The sequence below is a fragment of the Rhinolophus sinicus genome, chromosome 14 (assembly GCF_057876585.1).
Source record: "Rhinolophus sinicus isolate RSI-liver-muscle chromosome 14, RSI-T2T, whole genome shotgun sequence".
In the NCBI taxonomy this organism is placed as follows: Eukaryota; Metazoa; Chordata; class Mammalia; order Chiroptera; family Rhinolophidae; genus Rhinolophus; species Rhinolophus sinicus.
The window spans coordinates 37,151,395-37,168,416 of NC_142514.1; the positions used below are offsets into that span (position 1 = coordinate 37,151,395).

General features: G+C 41.1%; 1 protein-coding gene across 2 annotated transcripts in view; it reads left to right on the top strand.

The window, feature by feature from the left end:
* The window catches only part of ZFYVE9 (zinc finger FYVE-type containing 9), a 130,120-nt gene that overhangs the window by 112,369 nt on the left and 729 nt on the right, over positions 1-17,022 (top strand). For both annotated transcript variants that reach the window (XM_074334715.2, XM_074334716.2), the window contains 5 exons: positions 2,031-2,181; positions 4,825-4,905; positions 7,225-7,387; positions 10,461-10,566; positions 12,890-13,066. In XM_074334715.2, the coding sequence (XP_074190816.2) occupies positions 2,031-2,181; positions 4,825-4,905; positions 7,225-7,387; positions 10,461-10,566; positions 12,890-13,066 (678 nt within the window). The remainder of the gene's footprint in view (positions 1-2,030; positions 2,182-4,824; positions 4,906-7,224; positions 7,388-10,460; positions 10,567-12,889; positions 13,067-17,022) is intronic.

Sequence of the window (17,022 nt, forward strand, 5' to 3'; positions counted from 1 at the left end):
CCATTAGTCATCAGGGAAATGCAAATCAAAAGTGCAGTGAGGTACTGCTTCATACCTACTAGGATGGCTATAATAAAAAAAGGCAATGGAAAATAGCATTGGCGAGGATGTAGAGAAATTGGAATCCTTGTATGTTGGTGGTGTAAATGTAAAATGGTTCAACCACTATGAAAAACAGTTTGGCAGCTTTTCAAAAAGTTAAGTGTAGAATTACCATATAATTCCATAATTCCATTCTTAGGTACATAATCCCAAAGAATTGAAAACAGGTACTCATAACAAGTACATGTACACACATGTTCATAGTAGCGCTATTCACAGTAGTCAAGAGGTAGACATAGCCCAATATCCATGGATGGATGGATAAACAAATTGTGGTATATATACAGTTGACCCTCGAACTTCATGGTTTTTTTACTGTGCAGGTTTATCTATAGGCACATTTTTTTCCGGTAAATATGCAGTCAGTCCTCTGTATCCCCAAGTTTCGCATCGGAGGATTCAACCAACTGCAGATCCAAAACAGTATTTTCAGTCTGCAATTGGGAATCCACAGATGTGGAGGGCCAACTGTCTGCTTTGTTCTACACTGTTTTGTATGAGACTTCAGCATCCACAGATTTTGGCATTGCAAGGGTCCTGGAACCAATCCCCCTTGCATACCCAGGGACTATAGTTAAGTTTTAGGGGAGTCAAGAGTTATACGTGGATTTTCGACTGCATGAGGGGTTGGTACGCCTAATCTGTATATACGCTGGAATATTATTCATCCATAAAAAGGAATGAAGTACTGATACATGCCACACCATGGATGGATGAGCTTCCAAAATGTTACGCAAAATGAAAAAGCCAGACACAATGATCACACATGGTTCCACTTACATGAACTGTTCAGAATAAATGCATAGGGACAGAATGCAGATCGGTAGTTGGAGGTGGGGAGTGGGGAGAAACTGGTTAAAGAGTAAAGGGTTTTACTTTGGAGTGATGGAAATGTTTTGGAACTAGGTAAGATAGTGGTTGCACAACATTGTGAATTTACTAAATGCCACTGAATTGTTCACTTTAAAATGGGTAATTTTATGTTGTGTGAATTTCACCTCAGTAAATTTTTTTGACTGTATTGATACAGGAATATAAAAGATATCAGAACACTCATCTGGTATTTTTCACACTGTGATACTGCTGTTGATAATATGAGAGGAAGAGGGGAGTAAAACAAAATAAAAGTTTGGACTAGATATTCAAAAGATTGAAGCCATTTTAAAGAATTGGATCAGAAAGTTGAACAAATGGGATGGCATGAAGGAAAAACTGGGAAATAAAAACAAGTTATTATTAGCTTATTTCAACCAGATGCCAGAGTTTAGCATCAAGATAATGTAAATTCAGATTTGTTTACTAGACACAAAATGGTGGCCTTTGAGTTTTTATAGGTTAGCTTCAGAATTATCATTTTAAATCTTTTGAAGAACAAAGCAAAATATTTGTGATTTCATTGATGATCTCAAACATAAATTATAAACCTAAGAAACAATGGAATGTATTTATTTCTAGAGGGCAGGACCTCACTCCTTTGTTTGCATGTGGAAAAAGGAGGCAAACACTCTTAAATATGGGACACTCTTTTGACTGAAAATTTCTGTATATATATAATATCCTCAGAGAATCCACTGGATAGTAGAAACTACTGTAATTAGCTAAACTAATTTTAGTTACTTGAGTTCAGTGCAGCAATAAAAGACAAAAAATGAATGCAAAATGTGTCATGTGCCTAGGTTATAATACGAATCACGTATAAACTATACGGGGAATTTTTGTGTATATTGACTTTTTTTAGTGATTGATTTGATTTTTCACTTTATTTGCATTATTTGGTATCCCCTTTGTCACTTTAATAATAATAATACAGTAGTCTGTTTTGTCTTTGAGAAGGTGAAGGAGTTGTATTTTGTCAGACCAAAAACAACCACACAAAAAAACCCCATTCTTCGCAGAATAAGAAAGGTAACCCTCTTCTTTGATTTCAGATGATGAAAGCCATGAACAAGTCCAATGAGCATGTCCTGGCAGGAGGTGCTTGCTTCAATGAGAAAGCAGACTCTCATCTCGTGTGTGTACAGAATGATGATGGGAATTATCAGACCCAGGCTATCAGTATTCACAATCAGCCCAGAAAGGGTAAGTAGTTGAACTGATTGAGACTGTGAGAATGGAGATTGTGCTGGACTTGCAAAGTTGGTTATCACAGCCCCATGACACTTACTCGCTAGAGAGGTAGCCACAAACAATCTGAGTAACTTAACCTTTTCAAGCTTATTCTCCAGGATTTTATGTTGACTTCCCAAGTAGCCAGACTCAGAGTTGCAAATGGCATCTCTTTTATTGCGGGGAACTTTGAAAATACTGCCTCAGTACTGCCTCGGGATATTGACAAGGCCAGCATTGGTATTTGAAGGTAGGAGAGTAGGCCCCATAGTGAGAATATGCTTCTTGTATTTGGAGCTTGTTGAATGACCATACTCAAAGAATGTTAATTACTAGGGGGTTGACAGGATTTTGAAGGAAGGTTTCTAGGTTCAGTGGTACTCAGAATGTGGTCTCATGACTTAGATTATTAAGAATGAAGAATCCACACCCCAGATCTGCTAAATCAGGATTTGCATTTTAACACAATCACAGTGTGATTCAAATGCACATTAGAATTTAAGGAGCATTGCTCAGTGTGGCATTTCTTGAAGCGTCTTATCAGATTCTGCGGTTTTAAAAAATATTCACATAAATAAATAAAAGTCTTGCTTAATACATTAAAATGAGAAGTCTTGAGTTAAACAAATTTAAACAGATTCCTTTACTGTAGGACTTTTCAGAGCCTTTAACAAGCTGATGTATGTATATTGTGATTTTCCAAAAGGAGGACAATGCCTAGCCCTTCCTACATTTATTTGACCACGACTCTTTTACCTCTAATATCATCTAAAACTAGCTTTCTTTAGTACGCTTTATGAAACACTTCTCTAGAAGACATACTGTAGGTCACTTTCTTCAGTATATATTTTAATTGTTTAATAAAGATATAAAAGGTATTTAGCACATAAATATTCAAATACGATATCCAAAATAAGGTAGGTGACAAGTCCACAGTACTCCCTCGTCAAATCATACCTGGAATATTTGAATAAGTTCTGGATATCATCAATGTAATTAGTAAAACTAGAAGGTCTTCAGAGGATGATGCAAGACGTGAACAATCTGAAATTAGATCAAAGGAAGACCTCTTGAATGAAGCATAAATGTTTAACCTGAAAAAGTATAGATTGGAAAGAGTGAAAAATAACTCTCTCTAGTTTTAAGGTTTTCTATTATGTGGAAATCAGATTCAACTTACTCTCTATAGCTACAAAAGGCCAAAACCAGCACCAATGGGTGAAAGTAACAAAGATCTAGATTTGGGCTCAATTTGAGAGCACACTCTGTAACCAGAGTTATCTAGAAATAGAATGTGCCGCCTTGTGCTAATGTGGGCTCTTAGTCACTAGGCATCTCTGACAAAGGCTGGATGAGTTACCTATTAGAGATCCTGCAGAGCTGATGGGTAGGGAATTGGAATAGTTTGGTCCAATTTAAGATGTGGAAAAATAAAGATAGTGTAGTTAAGTTTTCATAGAGGTAAATGTATTAAGTATCCTTTCTTTTATGAAGAGTTAATGGTATCAAGTGTTTGTTTTTTTAATACGTATTTGTTTTTTTAATAGCTCCACTTGGTAAATAAAATAGTCAACCATATCTTCATATTCAAAAGATATTTGAACAAAAAAAAAAAAACACCTGAAAACCAATGAATTAGATCAGGGGTCAGCAGACCTTTTCTGTTTATTTTAGGCTTTGCAAGCCTATAGTCTCTGTCACCGACTACTCAACTCTGTGGCGTCATGTTTTAAAAACTGCCATAGACAGTGTGTAAATGAATGGACATGGCTGTATTCCAGTATAATTTTATTTATAAAATCAGGCTTCAGGCCAAAGCCCTAGACTTGACCACTCAGATTTCTTTGCTTGTATGATTCTTTGATTCTTTTTTTATCCCCTTCTTCCGTCTCCCCCCTCACTCCGGTTTAAGCCATTGTTTGTCAGTCTAGTTGTGTAGGACACAGCTCCCTGGCCCATGCTGGTATTATGAGCCTTACGCTCCCCCCCGGCTGAGGCAGTCCGTCACCCGGTCACTGGTTGTTGGTCGGCCGCTCACAGCAGCTCATGGCAGCTCTCGCCAGCTGCCGGCCACTCACACTGGCTGCCAGCCGCTCATGGCAGCACACCGTAGCACATGGTGAAAAATACCTATCTCTATTTTTAAGGTTTTCTATTATGTGGAAATAAAATTCAACTTACGGGCAGGACACAGCAGCCCATGGCAATTCATGCCAACCTCTGGCTGCTCACAGCTGCCCAGCTCCAGGGAGAGCTGTTGTTCACAATCTTAGCTGTAGAGAGCGCAGCTCACTGGCCCATGTGGGAATTGAACTGGCAACCTCAGTGTTAGGAGCACAGCATTCCAACCACCTGAGCCACTGGCCCGGCCCGATTCTTTGATTCTTGATTGGAGAGAGAACAAAACAAAATGGGAGAGTATATATTTAAACCTCATTCCCAACCTATCATAAGCATTAGAATTATTGGTTACTTGTATATTGTGGTGTATATAGAGTTGGTGTTTTTTGTTTTATAGATAATGATGGTTGGAGTTCCCAACTACTATTTCAGTATGTTCTCAGGTCCTCCATCTCAGGGTCTATCTTCACTAAACTATTTCTCTTGCTATTTTAGTGACTGGTGCCAGTTTCTTTGTGTTCAGTGGCGCTCTGAAATCTTCTTCAGGATATCTCGCCAAGTCCAGTATTGTGGAAGGTAAAGAATGAGTTATTTATTGCTTGTACATTAGTTCAGTCCTAATTGTACAACTGAAAAGCAAGGGACATTAAAAGGAAGCTTTGACATTTTTGCCATAGACTTTTGCACTCCTATTACTTATTCAATAGCATCTCACTCTTCAGCTAATTAAAACTGTCATAATGACGCTTAGTTCTCCTAAGAAGTAAGTGGTAGAGATACCATAGAACAGTGACATAAACATTAAGAGATGACCTCTCACAGCGTTGGGATAAGGTACCCAAGGGACAGTGTCTGAATTCAGATATACCACTGGGTGTAAATCTGTAAATGTGTAGATGAAGTTCAGTCCCTCTTACCCACAGGAATGTTGCAGTCATCATTTGGGATACAGAATGGGATGTGCTTGCTGCTGGTTCGCTATAGTGAGACATGACACATAGCCTTTCATTAGATGAAAGTTAATGAAATGCTAATGAACATACGGCTTCTTTTCTTTGTCAATTATTCTTCACTGTATTTTGATCTGGTTATTCTTGTTGCCGAACAAATTAACCCAGAACTTAATGGCTTACAGCAACTATGTTATCATGCTCAGTGAACCCTCTGGGTCTGCCCTTGACTTGGCAATGCAGTGATGGCTTGACCCTGCTCACTGATGTCTGGGGCCTCACTTGGGATGACTTGACTTGAAGGATGGTGGTTACTTGATGGCTGGGAGCTAGAATTATTTGAAGGTTTGTTCCTTCACATGTCCAGGGCCTGGCCTAGTATGGTTTACAGACGAGGAATGATGACGAGCATTTCACATTAGACTCCTTAGCATGGCAGCCTTGGGATAGTTGGACTTCTTACATGATGGCTCAGGACCCCAAGCACAAGTGTTCTAGCAATAAGGCAGAAGCCATGTTGCTTATTATCACCCAGCCTCGAAAGTTGCACAGTGCCACCTCCATCATACTCTGGTGTTGGAAGTGGTCATAAGTCTGCTCAGATTCAAGGGGACAGGAGTTAGACTCTACTTATTGATGGGGAAATAGGAAGATAGCATTGTAGAAAAGCATGTGACACAGGATGTACTGTGGTCATCTTTGGAAAATACAATCTATCACACATGACAGCATGTTTTTATTTCACAGTAGCTCACTCCAGGGCTCTGTCTAAAAGCAGCTCTTCCAGAGGGTGAATTCCAGTGTGTTAATTGAAAAACGTAAATAATCTTACATATGTTAATAGATACTGACTTTGATATTTTTTATTGGTAAACTTAATAAAAGAACATGTGAAGAGCAAAACATACTAATATTTTACCACTAAATTTCACAACTGATTACAAAGCAGAAACATGCTATTAAGAAATTGTTAAGAATCTGGAAGTTAAATCATTGTTTGGTCTTAAGTGACTAATTAATGCTTATGTGATCAAGTATTTACTATATTTGAAATTGTGTCTTTACAAAAATAATTTTAAAACACCTTTTCATTGTTGTTGAAATGATAAATTGTACTGATGCAGATCCTTACAGTTAAAGGCAGTTTGTCAGAAGTCATGTTGATTGATGCCTTTGGGCTGGGAATTCCTTAGGCCTGCATTCCACTGTGTGTGTCAGTAGAGCAATTATATGCGAATTTATGACATTTTTATTGAAGCTCTTTAGAAATTATTTCAGCTGACAAAATTTTGTGTCAGTGAAGCAGGATAATTACTCACACATAACAATTTTCACCCCTAATTTCAGTGTTTGCCTTTGACTCAGGTACGTAGCGGCCCCCAATGATTACCGTCTGTTGGCTCATGGTAGCCCATGTGAAACACATGTGGTAGGTTGGCCTTGTTGCTAGTCAGTAAATGGATTTATCCCCTATCCCTCTACTGTTGATTTATTTAACAAATATTTACTGGGCATTCACCCAGTAAATGACAGGCAGTCATAGTAAGGTGAGAGAGGCAGAAGTGCAAACCAGTGAATATGATTAGAGCATGATAAATGCAAGAGTGGAAACAGGAACAAAATACTCTGAGAGTCCAAAGAACGATATGACCATGTGTAGTTTTCCTTTTGAGCAGTCTCGAGAAACTCTTGTTGTATCTAAAGTGAAATCAACAGGCCACTGTTTTAAGCAGAACCCATCTTGGCATTCGCTCTTCATAGCACTTTCAGTAAGAGTTCAGCTCAAAGAACAAAACCTGTTGGTATCGTCAGCTTTAGAGAGCAGCGCAAAGTTTTCCACTACATCCTGGAGGGATTTGCCAGATGCCAGGTACCATGTTTCAGCTGCCCCCTCTCCCTGGCTTTCCGTTGTTTCCATCTGTACGGTCTTGCTGCTGATTCTCAGATGGCGTTATGGTCCAGATCACTGCAGAGAACATGGATGCCTTGAGGCAGGCGCTGCGAGAGATGAAGGACTTCACCATCACCTGTGGCAAGGCCGACGCCGAGGACCCCCAGGAGCACATCCACATCCAGTGGGTGGACGATGACAAGAACGTCAACAAGGGGTAAAGGCAGCGAACCCCCCCCCCCCGCCCCCCATGGCATTTAGTCGTGCTGGGCTCTGGGTTTGTCTACACTGGTGTGTTGTGCCTTGACTGAAAGCGCTGCTTAAAAGGACTGCTTTGTATACATAACAGAATTTAAAATTCCAGGCTTCTTGGCTTAATTTCTACAGGAATGTCTATGCATATTTTTGACGGGAGGAGGAAGGAAGGAGTTGATGAAACAAAACAATTGCTCTAAAATTATTGAGCTTATAGTAATATCTAAGCCTTTTATGGTTTACAAAGCACTTTTGCTAATGTTGTTTCATTCGCTGTAACAACTAGTGTTGTTATTCCCATGTTAGGAGCACCGAAAGGCTCCACAAAGCTAGAAAGGAGCAGGGCTAGAACCACCTCCTTGGGCTTCAAATGCTACACTCTTTCCCAGTACATGGCAACTCTTATTGATGATTCAAGCCAAAACCCTGGACTCACCTTTGATACTTTTCTTTCTCTCACATCCTACACTTAATCCAACAGTCTATCCTGTTAGCTTTACTTCACAGTATATCCAGAATCACGCTCCTTCTTACCTACCTCTACTGCCACCATCCCAGTTCAGGCCCCCGTCATTTGGTCTGTATTATTCCAGTACCATCCTAATTGGTTTCCCTGTTTCTAGTCTTGGTCTGCTCCCTTCCCTCAGCCTAATCTGTTTTAAATACAGCAGGCAGAGCAGTGGCACTTCTCTGCTCAAAACCCACCACTAACTTCAAATATCATTCCAGGGAAAAACCCAAGTCCCTTACGGCTTCAGGCGGTCTGTGAGTCCCTCTGCCCACCCTCTGACCGCTCAGAGCAGCACTTGCCTTTTTGCTTGAACACATCAGCTATACTTCTATCCTTGCACTTGCTGTTCTAGTAACTTGTGCTCTGCCCCTAGGCAGCCACATGTTACTCCCTCACTGCCTTCCAGCGTTTTCTATAATGTCACTTTCTCAGTAAGGTCTTCCCTGGCCAACGTATGGAAATTATAACCCTGCCGTACACATTTCTTCCCTCCCACCCACGATACCTCCTATCCCCCTTCTCAAGAGCACTTACAACTTTCCAACAGACAATATATTTTTATTTATTTATTTCATTATATTCCCCTGAGATGTAGGCTCCACGAGGCAGGCACTGGTTTATTTTTGTCTGGTTTATTTACTGCTATATTATCAGCACTGAAAACACTGTCTGGCACCTAGTAGGTACTTTAAAAAATTGATTGAATAAATATATTTCATTGTATTAAGCTTTCTCCCCTCCCTCCCTCCCCCCCCTCCCTCCTGCCTTCCCTCCCTCCCTCTTTTCTCTTCCCTCCCTCCCTTTCCCTCCGTCTTTCAGTCACTAATTCTACATGCAGGCCTCTGGAAATACAAAAACTGAATTCCACATGGTCCCAGCTGACAAGTGGCTCAGTCTGGTTTTGAAAATAGTTATAAATAAGTACACCAAAGTATGGCAGATGATCATAGAAAACTATAGGATACAGTGAAGATAAAAAAAAGAAAACAGTAAGCTTGGTAGACATATTATTAGTGCAGTATTCAGCATCGACTTCACAGAGAAGTGGCTGCTGCTTCAGCTGCAGCTGAGAAGATGAGAGGTTATCTGCCACACAGCTGTGGGCGTTTGGTCTGAGGGAACAGCGGGAGCAAAGGCAGAGGGTGTTTACAACATGGCACACCAGGTTTATTTTTAAAGGTTTAAAAACTTTTGTTATTGAACAAAAGGAAGCAATTTCCAAATCAATGAGTGCATTTGCTTATTTTACAAATAACCATTTATCTTTCCATACTTTACTGGAAAACTTAATTTCAAAATTGAGTTCTGTTTAATTCTCTGTTATTAGTTGGAAAGAAACACGGTTATTAGGATCAAAACATTGATAGTCTGAAAGTCTGGTGCCGTGCGGTATTGGTAATTAATGACAAGCACGTTGCCCCTTCTTACAGGAAATACCAGTGGCAGCGTCTTAGAAATAGCAGAAGAACTAGTCAGGGAAGACTCTTGAACTCAGAAGTTTAGTTTGCGGTGTATAAATTGAATGTTTTCCAGCTTGTCCCTCAGTGTCTGTGTATCTTCGGTCAAAAGACTGTTCATCAGCTTAGGGTCCTCTTTCTTTGACATTGTTTTCTGATGAATTAGAAATTAAACTGAACATTGCTTAAATAATTTTAATTCAGATGAGTGAAGTAAATCCCTGATGTTGAAGTTTTAAGTTAAATTTGATCTTTTATACATAGAGATTCAAAAACATAAACAGGTTTGGAAATTGTTTGGAAGAGTTTGGAATCTTTGTGATTGTAGTTATTTTGAATCCTCATCAGAATGAGTGTGTATCTCCACATATTTATACTTGTTATATTTTGGAGAGGAAATGACAATACAAAGTGGGCCTTTGTATTCAAGAATCTAGGAATGATAATTGAGCACCAGAGGGAGTTTGTTGTGATAGATAATACAGATAATTGCTCATCAGTTCACACCAGCACTGTCATAATTAGCATACTTGGTCAAATAACTCTTAATCAGTAAGCATTTACTAAACGCCTGTATTCCAAGTAGTGTGCCAGAACTAGGAATATAGCACACAGAGGTCAGTATGTCATATTCCTCCCCTTTAGATGTTCATTTGTAAGGCAGGTACGCAAACATATAAAGAGTGTAGTGTGATGGGTGTTATGACAGGAGCAGAGTGTGGTGACAGAGCTGAGGAAGAACCAGATTGGGTGGGTGGCTGTGCATTCACTGAAGGAAGGAATGCCGGAAGAAGAGAGCAGGTTTGAGAAAACAATTTCTTTACATTAAAAGAAGCAGCATCTGGAATCATGACTCCTTTTCTGTGTGTTATTTGAATTATTTCACTGAGCCATTCCCATGAGCACTCTGTTTATGTACACTTTTCTGTAGTGGCTTCTTGCTGTGATGTGTGGCACAGATATGTTTGGCAAGGTACCCAGTGTAATTAGTAGCAAGACTTGGTAAGAAACATGGCTTTTTTAACTTCAAGAGCTGTTCCCATCTCTTTTCTTTGCCTCTGTTCTAGTGTCATCAGTCCTATAGATGGGAAGTCCATGGAGTCTATAACAAGTGTGAAGATATTCCATGGATCAGAGTATAAAGCAAATGGAAAAGTCATCAGATGGACAGAGGTAAGGAAATAAAACTCGGCATCCTTGACCCCCTTTGAGCATAACTTTTGGCTAGGCCCAGAGACTCATTCTGGCCTAATTCTGGAAGATAAGAGAAAAAAAAAATCTGTTTATCTTCTCTACTTCATCTCCGTGGCCTATCTTAGCTCACTGTGAAGAAACGCCACCAAATGCAGGCCACAGCACTTTGTCTCCTCCCTTCCGATGAACTAGCTGGTAGAGATTTGTTTGCATTGAAATTCATGAAGGGTGCATCTCTGAATAGTACAGACCATCTTGTGTATTTTTCAGAAAGCCGGGCTAGTTATGCTGCACTCACATTAAAACTATCTTAGATAACACAGTCTTTAAAAAATAGATTTATTTCACCAATAAGAAAACTAGTGTGTCAGCTATAATTTAAAAAGAAAAAGAAAAAAAAAAACAACATCACTAAAGCTCAGAGACTAACTTCTCCAAGATTACATGGCAAGTAATGCTAAACTCCTGATTCAAACCCAGATCTGGCCAACTCCTGAGCACGTCTCTACTATATTGTTCCCTTAATTTGAAAGCTGTATTAGAGGCTCACCTGGGAATGAGAGGAGTAGGGCAAGGACCCTGTCAGTGTACATATCAGACAAATCAGAAAATTTATTCTCTGAGAGTAAATGGGTAGGTTCTAGGTCTCTTAATTTCTTTTCAACCTCATTTATACTCATCTATAAAATATAAAGCCTTAAATTCAAGATCTCTAAGATTCTTTGTAGCTTTAGAAGTTGTAATTTTGGGGAAAGTTCTGCGATTTTTGCTTTTCCATTTTACACACAAGGTCACAGGCCATGAGAGATTAAGTGCCTCACCCAAGTTCACATAGCTGAGTCCTGATAGCACAGAGATTAGAACCTGGTTCTTCAGTTCCTGGGCTGTGTTCCAAGTGACTTACTCTTTGTATCAGGCTCAATGTTTTCGTACACAGCTCAGTGGTCTTGTAATGATGATTCCTCTGACACATTTTCAGTGGAACATGCAAAACTCTTTATTGCTTACAAAGAAGTTTGACCTCTGTCCCCTCCTTTTTGCTCCCCAGTAACCCAGGAAGGTAGGGAGGCAACCCATCTCATTTGCATAATGAGAAAACAGGCTGAGAGGCTGTGTGACTCTGTGACTTGCTTGATGCTGGTTACTGGCAGAGCAGAGGCCAGAGGTCTCCTGACTCTCACTCCAGAGCACTTGGCATCATTTCACGCTGCTGCTTTCACCAAGGCATCAGGCACAGGGCTTCAGAGCTGACCCCTTTGTAGTACAGTGGTACCTCGGTTTTCGAACGTAATCCACGAGCTCTGAAACGTTCGAAAACAGCCGACAGCTAGACCTCAGGATCATGCACTCAGTGTGACATGTTCGACTTCTGAGTCGTGTTCGAAAACCAAAGCATTTACTTCCGGGTTTACAGCGTTCATAAACCAAAATGTTCGTCAATGGAGATGTTTGAAAACCGAGGTACCACTGCATTCTTAGTACAAGCTGCTTATTGAGCAGTAAGCTAGGGATCGGCATATATAAGCATATTTTGCTTGTAAGTCATTTACTCTTTAACCAGAGAGGACAGGTGCTTTGCATTTTATGAAGGCAAATTGGGCATTAAGAAGCCAAAGGACTTGCTCATGACCCTCCTGTGTGACTAGGACTCAGGCCTCTCAGTTCCAAATTTGCTGTGTTTCGGCCGGTGCCCAGGGCAGTGCTCAGCTCAGTCCCTGGACACTGACACAGCTCTGGCCTCAGCAGGGGCAGGGGCAGGGGCAGGGCCATGTGGCGGGAAAAGCTCTGTCTGTGACAAGAGGCAGAAGACTTGGATTCTGGGCTTGACCCTGTCTCTGTCTCTAAATATTTTTATGCACTTGGGCGAGTTTCCTCTCTTCTCTGAGCAATCTGTAATATGAAGGGGTTGGGTCATATAAGTTATATGGGCCGTTCTGTTTGATTCTAGGATCAATTCCTAAGAAAATTGTCCATTATATGGGATTACCTTTTAGAAGTGCACAATGCAAAATGTAAGCCTTTTCTGGTTCTGAGTAGAATGTACCATTATAACTCTACCTAGGGCTTTCAGGGAGAAAGGCAGGTTGCTGCTACCATTTTGTAGATGCAGATACTGAGATTGTTTCTTAGGTATAAGACGTTAGTGCCCTATTTTTGGCAAGGACTTTGTGGCATCCTATTTGTCAGGTCCTCTTGCACATCTCAGGGGACCGAGGTGCTAAATACACAGTGAGCTGATGGACTTGTTTCTTCCCACATCTCCTGGACACAAGGTTAAAGGTCTCTTTTGTTTGGGGCACAGGTGTTTTTCCTAGAAAATGACGACCAGCACAGTTGCCTGAGTGATCCAGCAGATCATAGCCGACTGACCGAGCATATTGCCAAGGCTTTTTGCCTTGCTCTCTGTCCCCACCTGAAGCTTCTGAAGGAAGATGGAATGACTAAACTGGGACTCCGTGTGACGCTTGACTCAGATCAGGTAAGGAGAGTCTTAGGCACCTTTGAAGCAGGTTGTGGAGTGTGTGCACATTTTCTGACGTGTGAGTTGTCCTGCATGTTCCCAGAGTTTCATTCTCTGGACCTTGGGCCTGACCAGATACAGGATTCTGGCCTTCCCTCCTTTAGTAACACACGGGCTGTGCTGCCTGGTCAGACTCTCTGAGCCACTTGGCTTCCTCACCAGAATGTCTTCCAAGAACTTGGTTTTCTTTTGAGTGTAGGGTTAGGAGGAGAAGTGTGTGTGAGGACCTGTCACCCCTGTGTGAATGACATCGGTGCCACCCTTCAGGAATCATTCTGCCTTTCTTAGAGGGCAGGTCCCAAGCTATCCCGTATCCTATTCTTTTCTTAATCTGACTACAGCAGGCCTCTGCTAACTGGGCTCTGCAGCTCCCACTCCTTAAGGTTTTCTTATTGGCAACATTTCCCTGTTTGTTAGTGGATGGGACTTGAGCTATTGCCCCACTAATCTTCCTGTCAACTCGAGTCTCCTATGGCCAGGCTTCTCTCCTGGTCTTGAAGTTTTTGAATGCTGTTTGTAATAATAATCCATTCTTAGCACATGGGCTTCTCCTTCCCACAATTCCTTGTCCCATTCCTTCTCTCTCGTGGCCTAGCACTCTAATCTCTCTACAGGCAGACCTCGGAGATATAGCGGCTTCGGTTACAGGCCACCGCAGTCAAGTGAATATCACAATAAAACAAGTCACATGAATTTTTTGCTTTCCAGTGCATGTGAAAGTTATGTTTACACTATATTGGAGTCTGTTAAGTGTGCAATCGCATTGTGCCTAAAAAAAACTACATATCTTAATTAAAAAATACTTTATTGCTAAAAAATGCTAGTTGTCATCTGAGCCTTCAGCAAGTCATAATTTTTTTGCTGGTGGAGGGTCTTGCCTCGCTGTTGATGGCTGCTGACTGATCAGGGTGGTGGTTGCTGAAGGTTGGGGGGCTGTGGCCATTTCTTAAAATAAGACAACACTGAAGTTTGATGCATTGACTCTTCCTGTTACAATTTCTCTGTAATATACAATGTTGTTTGATGGCATTTTACCCACAGTAGGACTTCGTTCAAAACTGGAGTCCTCTCAAATCCTGTCTCTGCTTTATCAACTAACTTTATGTAATATTCTAAGTCCTTTATTGTCATTTCAACAATCTTCACCAGGAGTAGATTCCACCTCAAGAAACCACTTTCTTTGCTCATCCATAAGAAGCCCTCCTCCTCCTCATCTGATAAAATTTTATCACAAGATTTCAGTAGTTCAATCACAATCACAACTTCAGGTTCCACTTCTAATTCTAGGTCTCTTGCTATTTCCACATCTGCAGTTACTTCCTCCACTGAAGTCTTGAACCCCTCAAAGTCATCCATGAGAGTTGAAAGCAACTTCTTCCAAACTCCTGCTGACATTGATATTCCGCCCCCCAAACTCTGATTCAAGCCATTGTTTCTCAGTTTAGTTGTGGAGGACACAGCTCCCTGGCCCGTGCTGGTACTACGAGCCTTGCGCTCCCCTGGCTGAGGCGGATGTTTGCCAGCCATCAGTCAGCCGCTCACGGCATCTCGCTGGCTGCGAGCCGCTCACTCCAGCTGCTGGCCACTCAGGGCAGCACACAGTAGCCCACGGCAGGCCATGGCAGCTCTCACTGTCCAGCGGCCGCTCACGGCAGCCCAGCTCTAGGTCAAGCCCGTTGTTCATAATCTTAGCTGTAGAGGGCGCAACTCACTGGCCCATGTGGGCATCGAACCAGCGACCTCGGCATTTAGGAGCACGGCGCTCCAACCACCTGAGCCACCCAGCCACCCACGAATGTTCTTAATGGCATCTAGAATGGTGAATCCTTTCCAGAGGGTTTTCAGTTTCCTTTTCCCAGATCCATCAGAGGAATCTCTGTGGCAGCTATGGTCTTACAGAATGTATTTCTTAAATAAGCCTTGAAAGTTGAAAGTGCTCCTTGATCCATGGGCTGCAGAATGGATGTTGTGTTAGAAATCATGAAAACATTAATCTTATTGTACATCTCCATCAGAGCTCTTGGGTGACTGGGAGCGTTGTCAGTGAGCAGTAATATTTTGAAAAAATTCTTTTTTTCTGAGCAATAGGTCTCAACAGTGGGCTTAAAATACTCAGTAAACCATGTTATAAATAGATGTGCTGTCATCCAAGCCTTTGTTGTTCCATTTATAAAGCACAGGCAGAGTAGATTTAGTGTAATTCTTAAGGGCCCTAGGATCTTCGGAATGGTAAATGAGCATCGGCTTTAACTTCAGTCACCAGCTGCATTAGCCCTGTTCTAACAAGAGTCAGCCTGTCCTTCGAAGCTTTCAAGCCAGGCCTTGACTTCTCTCTAGCTGTGCAAGTCCTAGATGGCCTCTTCTTCTTATAAACATACGGCTGTTTCATCTCCATTGAAAATCTGTTGTTTAATTATCTTAGCTGGATCTGGACAACTTGCTTCAGCTTCCCCATCAGCACTTGATGCTTCACCTTGTACTTTCATGTTGTGGAGATAACTTCTTTCCTTAAACTTCATGAACCAACCTCTGCTAACTTCCAACTTTTCTTCTGCAGCTTCCTCTTGTCTCAGCCTTCATAGAAATGAAGAGTTGGGGCCTTGCTCTGGATTAGGCTTTGGCTTAAAGGGAATATTGTGGCGGGTTTGATCTTCTGTCGAGACCATTACATCTCTCCATATCAGCAGTCAGGCTGTTTCACTTCCTGATCATTCATATGTTTACTGGAGTAGCACTTTTAATTTCCTTCCAGAACTTTTCCTTTGCTTTCACAACTTGGCTAACGGGTGCAAGAGACCCAGCTTTCAACCTATCTCAGCTTTTTTTTTTTTTTTTAAATCTTCACTAAGCTTAATCATTTTTAGCTTTTACTTGAAGTGAGAGACATGGGACTCTTCCTTTTACTTGAACACTTAGAGTCCATTGTAGGGTTATTAATTGGCCTAATTTCAATATTGTGTCTCAGAGAACAGTTGGAAACCCGGGGAGAGGGAGAGGAATGGAGTAAACGGCCAGTCACCGAAACAGTCAGAACACACACATTTATCAAGTTTGCCCTTTTGTATGGGCATGGTTAGTGGCACCCCAAAAGTCACAGTAGTAACATCAAAGATCACTGTTCACAGGTCACTGTAACAAACATAATAATGAAAAAGTTTGAAATATTTTGAGAATTACCAAAATGCAACAGAGACACAAAATGAGCAAATGCTGTTGGAAAAATGGTGCTGATAAGGATTGCCACAATTCTTCAATTTACAAAAAACTCAGTATCTTCAAAGCACATTGAAACGAAGTGCAATAAAGTGAGCTATGTCTGTACATTCCTGTGTATTTTGGATCCGTGTGACATGTCCCAGTGCTCCTGCTTTGATGCAGAGTTGTGCCATTTATCAGGGAAAATGTGAAAGGTTATGTATCTGGCTCATTTCCTGACGAGTCATCAATCAAGCATTTTCTATTTAAGAAGGTATTGCCTAATGTTCTACCAAGCACATCTGGGTAATACAAATGAGGAATCATGGTCCTTTCTCAAATGGTGCTGATAATCTGGCTGCACAGAGATTAAAACAATTTAAAAAAAAAAAAAAAGAATTTTTCTGCTCAGTGTGTGGCCTCTTAAGGGGAAAGGCCTATTACATTCACCTTTGAATCCCTGTGGTAGTAGGTGTTCAGAAAACGGTGTGTGGATGAATGGATGACTAGTAGAACAAATGAAATGTTCCTACTTTGTTAGGGGGTTGTTAACTAGTATATTTCCCATTTTCATTTTTACAAACCACAGATTTAGGTATTATTTCTGACATTCCATACCTCTCTGCCCCTAGCCCCTTCTTGGGAAACAGACCTTAACAGGTTAAGTGCCTTGCCCAAGGTCTGATGGCTACCAAGTCACAGGGTCAGGGTGAATAAAT